The sequence below is a fragment of the Wasmannia auropunctata genome, unplaced genomic scaffold (assembly GCF_000956235.1).
Source record: "Wasmannia auropunctata unplaced genomic scaffold, wasmannia.A_1.0 LD335998.1, whole genome shotgun sequence".
NCBI lineage: Eukaryota > Metazoa > Arthropoda > Insecta > Hymenoptera > Formicidae > Wasmannia > Wasmannia auropunctata.
This window is the reverse complement of record NW_012026892.1, coordinates 1,150,871-1,158,944: the sequence shown is the minus strand read 5'-3', so window position 1 is coordinate 1,158,944 and position 8,074 is coordinate 1,150,871. Positions and strand designations below refer to the sequence as shown.

Genomic DNA, 8,074 nt, shown 5'->3' with positions numbered 1-8,074 from the left:
TATCCCCTGTGTGCCTTGTCGACATAAGGCAACAGCGAGATTCACGTCGGTCGCTAATTATTGCGACAGAGGTTCATGATCAGCTATATTATTTTCTTATAACGTATGGCAAACATTAAATTAATATTTCGTGCAAATTTCTAATCTAAGCCCATATCTAATGTCTTTGATTTCGAGTAAAGTTATTCAAATAAACCTGCGACAGTATAGGGCCGACGAACGATATTAGAATGATCTTTGACTTCAATAGAAAAAATACATATACGCGCTTTTTATAAATTTAGCGAATGCATACTTACGTTCGATGCGAATGCAACACACAGGTTTCGGCGGAAGTCAAGTCTGGCGACGTAGATGATTCTGCAACAAATAAATACAAAAATTACAATAATCTCGACAATTAGTCGATAATCGCGATAGTTGCAGATGTAAAAATCAAGCCCGGAGATTGCGGCGTTCAATTAAGTCCTTCCAAATCAGTAGCGAGAAATTTATCATTATATTGACATATTATCGATATATTTTTATCTATTTTCAAAGATACTCAGACTGATAAAGTCCACGTAAGTAACGAGCGTTGTTCAATTTAACTCCGATTCCTCGCTCGAGGACGCCGGAGAGTCGTTCTCATGCGCGACACAGCTCATGACCGAATTGAGAGAAATCAGCTGATTACGTGGGCTTTACCTTCTACCGCTCGTAATTCGACACCGTACGCGACTAATTGCCGTACGTCTGTTCCACTTACCGTTTCAATTCGCATAGCAGAAATATCACTTGCTCGGCGTTCAGACCGGGAATGACGCGACAGAACGATCCATTCTTTTAAATATGTTGTCTTTCGCGCTCGAGAGGGGATCGATGATATTTCGCACGATCAAAATCTTCAAGATCTTTAATCACTTATGGCACTTATGCAATCGATACTAAAAGGTCATATGCTACTGCAAAATTGTTATTAATGACACACGGCTATCGCGCTGGTCCTTCGGGACATTTTTTTTATATTTAAAATATAAATTACATTATACATATATCTATACATATGTTTACACAATCCACACACCAAACTCCAAAGTCCATGTCAATGCATGAAGTTGTGAACGTGAGCAACAACGGATAGGTGTAGGTACCGGGCCGCGCGATGTAGCAATTATTCAAGTCTACCAAGTGCCTTTTCTTGACCGACGACAAACATTCAAGATTTTATTTTACTTTCATTTGTAACTTCTTTTCATACACACTTCATCTCACACATACTTGCACTCAGCATATTGATTTCGATACTCACACTTTTTAAATAAATTTTATTAAATAAATACTTACCTAACAACACAAAAACATTTTTATTTCGTCACTTATTCTATGTATCGCAATCAGTGAACTGCAGTTTATAATAATAAAATCTTTATAATAATAAAATCTTGTTAATATCTTGGATAAATCTATATATTATAGTTATAATTGATTATTATATTATAGCAATCGCAGTTTTATTAAAATGGATAAATGGCAAATAAATGAATGGAAAGATAAACAAATGACATAAAAATTAATTTCATAATTCATATATATCTAATACGTATAATACGGGTATATATAAATGTGAGACATTTATTCATATATGTCATTCAAGAAATATTAAAAGTATAAAAATAAAAACCGTCAGTTCAAAGATATCATCTAGAATAGATTACACATATATGATATATATCTGGATGTAAAGGGAAAGTAGTACGTACTTGGATCTGTAATTAAAGTTTAAAGGTAAAGCTTTGCGGTGGGGGGGATTGTTCCGCAGTTATTTGATTTAAGAATTTATGAGCGTCTTGATAGTGAGGGCTCGTTTCCGCGGCAACTCTTTCCATCCAGGCGGTCAGTTGTGGTCTTCCCTTTCTCGCCTCGTAACCGCCCAGTCCTACAAAAAAAAAAACAATTCCTTTTTAAATCGCGTAAATGCGGTACGTATATTAGGTATATATTATGTGTGAAATCGAAAGGTTTGTGATAGCTTACGCGGTTGTTCCAATTCACAGGCGCAGAATATATCAGCCACACTAATCGTGTCTCCCGTCAAGAACGGCTTATCTTTCAGCCATACGTTCTCAATAATGTCGATGCAATCGCTCATACAACTTTCCAATTCGGCCACCTTTTCCGGCTTTGGCGGTTTACCTCCCATAAGCGGATTAAGGAACTATATTTTTTTTTAAATATTATAGTTTAAATATTCTGCGCGCAAAACACATTTGAGAAAGAGATACAAGGAAGGCGTTCAAACCTTTGCTAAAGTGTACGCCAAGCAATGACGTCTTGTGTTGAGATGCTGCCACTCGAGATATTCGTCAACTTTCGCCTGTTTTTTCGAATCGGATGGATACCAGTGATCGTCCACTTTAAATTCTCGACAGATGTATCGCGCAATCGCTACACTAAAATTATCAAAGACAATTAAAACAATTAAATTTAAGGTATTTATGTTACTCTGCGGAGTGCGGAGAGGGCAACAGACCTTTCAGAGAGACTGAAGCCATCGTGCTCCATAACAGGGACTCTTTTAAACGGATTGATCCGTTCGAATTCTGGAGTGTATTGCTCGAGATTCTTCAGATTTACTATCTTCTCTTCGAACGGTATGGCACACTTTTTGAGAAATATATATAATGCTCTCGAAGGTTGTGAGAGTAGATCGTAATGCAACTTCAAAGTCATGATTGAGAAGAAAATTCTGAAACAAAAATTAAGAGAAATAAAAGAAACTTAGATCAAACGTCTCTAAGCGTTACTTTGCCGTGTTCACTTTAATTTTGATATATAAAACGTGCACATGAACAGCGTTCAAGGACGCTATTGTACCATTTTATTTTTATACATAAAACAATAGGTTTAATAATTTTTAAATAATTTATATACATAAAACAAGGACAGAATAGCGCTGTTAGCGCGCTCCTCGAACGCAGTCGTGGTTTCGTGAAACTTAAGGATTACATCAATTTTTCCGCTAAAATCATTTTAAAATAAGACAATCCATATTAATTGAATAAATTTTAAATTTTCCTTGCAATATGCTGTACGTGGAGTTGCTCGTTATTACAAATTTGCTTTGAAATTGATAACAATTAATCGCATGAATTTGAGGCGCCACTGCACTTCATGCAATTACGAGATAATCGATTTATTTTTTAATAAAGAGTAATATAAGATAGCTATAGTATTGTGATATGTTAATCGTTGAGTGTTGTAATTTTGAGGATTCGCTCGTGTCAGCTGTGAATTAGAAGCTGACACGAGGAAATCAATAAATAAGGAAAAATCGAATCAATAAGTGCAAAATCGGTCTCTGCCGGTTTTAACATTTGACAACAACGAGATTTACGTGTGAGTCGGTCGCTCAGTGCTTGCAACAGAAATTGATCTAATATTTTCCTATACTTAACGTATGGCGAGCATTAAATTAACATTTCGTGTTTAATTTCTATCTATAATTAAGCAATGTCTCAAGCTGTTCGAAATAAAATTATTCAAATCGGGTCTACGACAGAATATATAGGATCGACGGACAATATTAGAATGACCTTTGACCTCAATAGAAAAAATATATAACGGTATACGCTTTTTATAAATTTAGCGACTTAAGTATTTACGATCGATGTGTGGATGCAACATGCGCGGTGGTAATCTCGCGACGCAGATGATAATTCTGCAACAAATAAATATAAAAATTACGATAATCTCAACAACTGATCGTCGACAATCGCAGAGATGTAAAAAGTCGAGCACGCGCGGAGATGCAGGCGGCGTTCAAATCCTTCGAAATCAGCCCCGAGAAATTTATATCAACGTTATTATTATCGATCTGTTTTCATTTCTTCTCAAAGATACCCGGACGCAAATTGATAAAGTCAGAAAGAAGCGTCTCCGATAAAGCGACCACGTAAGCAACGCGAGTCTCGTCATTCCAATTTAACTCCTCCTCGGAACGCCGCGAGTCGTTCTTATGCGCGACACGGCCGCACGGCCGCGACCGAATTGAGTGAAATCAGCTGATTACGTGGGCTGATTTTAGTATTTTACCGTGTTCTACCGCTCGTAATTCGCGACACCGTTCGCGACTAATTGCCGTACGTCTGTTCCACTTGCCGTTTCAATTCGCGTAGGAGAAATATCACTTGCTCGGCGTTCGGAACGGGAATAATGCGGCAGAACGTATATCCGTTTCTCCCAAACGTGTTGTCTTTCGCGCTCGAGAAGGGACCGATTGATATACTTGACGATCACTTACGCAATTGATACGGAAGGGCCACTTGATGCTACTGAACTGTTACTGACACGGCTATCGCGCTGGTCCTTCCGGCCTTTCGCCGAAAAACGGGATACCTGTCAAAATATAAATTCCGTTATACACATACGTATACATATGTTTACGCAACAACGTACACAGCACACACACACGCGTACCACACGCACGCACACACAAATATAATGTATGAAGTTGCGCACATGAAGTGTAGTAACGACACTAACGACGGATAGGTGGCGACACCGGGCCGCGCGACGCGCGACTGTGACAGGTGACCGCGGAGCGCGAGACGCCAGTTGAAAAATGGCGGACTGCGAGAAGGAGGAGGCGCACAATCTCGTAAGCTATTTACCTTTACTTAACGTTTATCTAATCGTCTTAGACGCCTAGTCCCTAGTCATCTGATAGCGATAGTCCCTGGGTCGCGTCAAATTATTTCACGCCCACTCCGATTGTCATCGCTCGCGGCGAGCGTTTTTGAGGTTATGCCCGCTTTTGACATCTCCCCGACAGTCACCCGCTCCGCGGGTAGACAACGCGAACACCCTTCAATTTCCCAACTCCCTCCCCCCTCCCTCTCCCGAATCGATAACACCCCGTTGTGAATTCGCCTTTCAGCAAATGGAGTTCGAGTGGGTGCTCCACGAGGAAGTGCACTCGTCGCTGTCGCAGCTCCGGAATATTTTGATGGTACGATGAAGCACAATCGGATAAGTGTTCTATATAAGTATGACGCCTGCGGTCCACACCTCGTGGATCGACGCTCAGAAAGCCCACGCCTTATATTAATCCTGCGTCTATTTTTATTTTTTAAGGAGTGCGCCCAACGCTTTCCCTTGGCTCTCTTCGGTAACGACCAACACAATAAAACCGACAGATTCGTGTTCGCGGCCCCCCACGATCAAGTGAAGTGCGTTGCCGTTCTGACAGGCGACAGCATCACAAATGCGGTAAAGTGTGTCTCTGGTGTGCCTGCGCACTCTCGAGATCGGTTGAAATGTAAAATTATTCATTTTCGGTCAACCTGTTCGCCTTATCGAGATGTTTCCCCCATCCTTGTAGGAAGTGAACTTTAAGGTGCAGCGACAACAGAACGTTAACATGAGAACGAGTATTCAAAGTGAACACCCGTGGAAGCTGCAACAAATTCAGGATGCCGCTAATCACTTGCAGCAGGGCATCGCTCATATAGACAACGTAGACAGACATTACCTTTTTAAAACGTCGGACGAAGTCATGCATGTGCTAGGCAATATCCTGGGCTGCCTTCAGAGGAGCAGGACCAGCTTGATCGTCCCTAGGAAGAAGACAATCGACGATCTCATTAAGAGTCGAAATATGGTATGTGACATTCATCTTATTTCATCATAGATGTGTTAGTCTAACTGTAAACGGTGGTAACATTGTAAAATTAATTTTTTATCTCATTCACAGAAATCTCTCAATCCGAATCTTCCGGAGAACTTGGCCATTAGCTTTTACATTCAAAGCTACAAGCTGGTTTTAGCTGTTTATCAGTTGGAAAATGCTCACGGCAGCGTTAAGTACGAAACCCAGCAGGCGGAGTGCAGCGTGCCGTGGCTGAACGACGCTCTCGTATTGCTTACAATTGCCCTGCAGCTTTGTCAACGACTAAAAGATAAGGTTTGCTATGATTGTTTAATTAAGAAAAAGAATTTCAGTTTAATTTGATGTACTCTCTCTAACACGATGAACTTTTCAGATATGTGTCTTTTCTCAATATAAAGATTTTACGGTAGGCTCTCGTGTTCCTTCCGCGATGGGCTGGTAACCTAGCACCAAGATACGTTATCGAATAAAGCCCGATGTAACGATACGACGGTACATGCAAGTGAGAAAGATTTGGCCTCAACTTGGCAACAATTGCTCTGGCCTTCGTTTTTACATATGTTAACTGTTGTCCTTTCATCGTACTTCTCATTGCACTAGAGTGTTGTTCTAAACGTTTTTAAACGTGATTATAGTGTGCGCCTAGTATAGTAATGTATGTATTATAAGCTACTGAGATACCCCCGATCAAAGACTCGCATGGCGATGTGAGCATCAATGGATAATAACAAATCGCTATATTATTATAGGCCAGAAATGGAAGACTTTGAGAGCATTTTGCCAATTACTGGTGTGCCTATCACCATGTTATATTGTGTTCTTCCCATTTCTGTGGTAGGTTTTCACGATCGTGTAAATCCAACTTTGGCATATAAACATCTAAAAAAAATTTTGTCATTTTATCTACGAATTGATAGACAAGTATTTAATACATCTACTGTGATTCTAGAAATCTACGCTGTAATCCTCTCCTTACTGGATTAGAACATACTTTCATATATTAATCGGTTCTCTTTATTTTTTTTCATTATAGTACTTCGTATAGGTGTAGGTTACGTGCATAACTATAGCATATAGCATAATTGTTGAACTTGATTTCATGGAACTATTAAGTTCGAGGAAATGATGTTGTTTTTTATACTTTAAGCTTCCGCATTTGTTTTAATGCATAATACTTGATGAAATCTATTGAATCAAATTTCTGTAAATGTCAGCAATTTGTTCATATCAGTACGATAGATCAGCGTCATGAGAGCATGAATATAAAAATGAAAATCTGAAGTTAAAAAAAAAACGACTTTTACTTGCCGGACAACCTAATATTTGCACATTATTTTTCTCTCTAAATTAAAGAAGGAAATTTTTTCGGAATATAAAAGGATATATTAGATAAAAGGAAAATTTAGATGCAATAACTTGGTATATCTTTGTGCTAATAAGAAGGCGTGCTAACTTAATGATAACTATTGCGTGTATAGTTATGGAAAATGCCATTTTATTTATCAAGTATGGTTCAAAGATAATAAGTAGACAAATACCATGTGCCTCATGATTCCGAATTTGGAAAAAATACCAATACTTTACATGACGGTACAATTTTTGTAATCGGTATTTTGATTACTAAAATTGTTACAACGAGGATACAAATAGTATATATACATGTATACACGTGTTTGGAAAAGAGAATATTGCCAAAGAGAATGTTGCTCTAGGTTATTAACAGTAGGGAAAGGATTAAGGTTTAATAATTAATAATTAAAAGAAGTGCTTAAATATAATAAGTAGTTAGTAAATCTTTTAGTAAATTACAAAATGTGTAGGAAAAAAATTAATCTCTATATGCATTTCTTGACTGTTTAGTGAAATTGTTTATAATTTTATTGAAATTATATCATAACAAATTTTGGGAATATAACAATTACAGTCACTTCGAGAGATTTTAACACAAACATTTTTGTGTGCCATTGGTTGAAGAAGGCAAAGTTAAATTGTTACCCTAGTTTACGCATCAAAAAATGTTAATGAAAAGATCTTGCCCAAGTCATTATTGTACAGTATTTTCACAAAATTTATACATATATGTTTGTATATTAAGATAATGTTTATTATTTTAATAATTTATATACTTATTTTAATCCATATTATTTAATCCAATTCAAAACATCAGAAAGTTGTAATATTTTAAATATTAAATTTATATATACGAGATATTGTTTATTGTTATATATATTGTATGTTATAAATATCATCCAAACACATACATTTTAAATTGTCTTGTAAATTTATTAGGTATACTGTACTTATGTAATTTACATGTTTAATTTATTTACGACAATTAATAAATGTATGAATTAAATCGTTATCAACTTTAGTTTATGTCTTTATCCTTTTTATTAAAACTGATACTCCAATTTTTTGCCAAGT

The 8,074-nt window shown here is 37.3% G+C and overlaps 2 protein-coding genes across 12 annotated transcripts in view; one reads left to right on the top strand and one right to left on the bottom strand.

Moving 5' to 3' along the window:
* Positions 1–4,908, bottom strand: part of LOC105453591 (glutathione S-transferase theta-1-like) — an 8,709-nt gene extending 3,801 nt beyond the window's left edge. The window contains exons 1-6 of one of the 11 annotated variants that reach the window (XM_011695688.1): positions 4,283–4,431; positions 2,513–2,728; positions 2,282–2,432; positions 2,017–2,197; positions 1,743–1,918; positions 300–360 (exon numbers count right to left, since the gene is read on the bottom strand). In XM_011695688.1, the coding sequence (XP_011693990.1) occupies positions 1,755–1,918; positions 2,017–2,197; positions 2,282–2,432; positions 2,513–2,712 (696 nt within the window). In that variant the 5' untranslated portion in view covers positions 2,713–2,728; positions 4,283–4,431 and the 3' untranslated portion in view covers positions 300–360; positions 1,743–1,754. The other 10 variants (XM_011695687.1, XM_011695686.1, XM_011695684.1 and 7 more) reach the window with 10 other exon arrangements.
* LOC105453593 (protein rogdi) lies at positions 4,554–8,012 on the top strand. The gene is made up of 6 exons (XM_011695696.1): positions 4,554–4,639; positions 4,919–4,990; positions 5,116–5,250; positions 5,363–5,641; positions 5,735–5,944; positions 6,024–8,012. Exons 1-6 carry the CDS (start codon positions 4,604–4,606, stop codon positions 6,090–6,092), a joined length of 801 nt encoding a protein of 266 aa, XP_011693998.1. The 5' UTR covers positions 4,554–4,603; the 3' UTR covers positions 6,093–8,012.
* Positions 8,013–8,074: the final 62 nt, after the last annotated feature.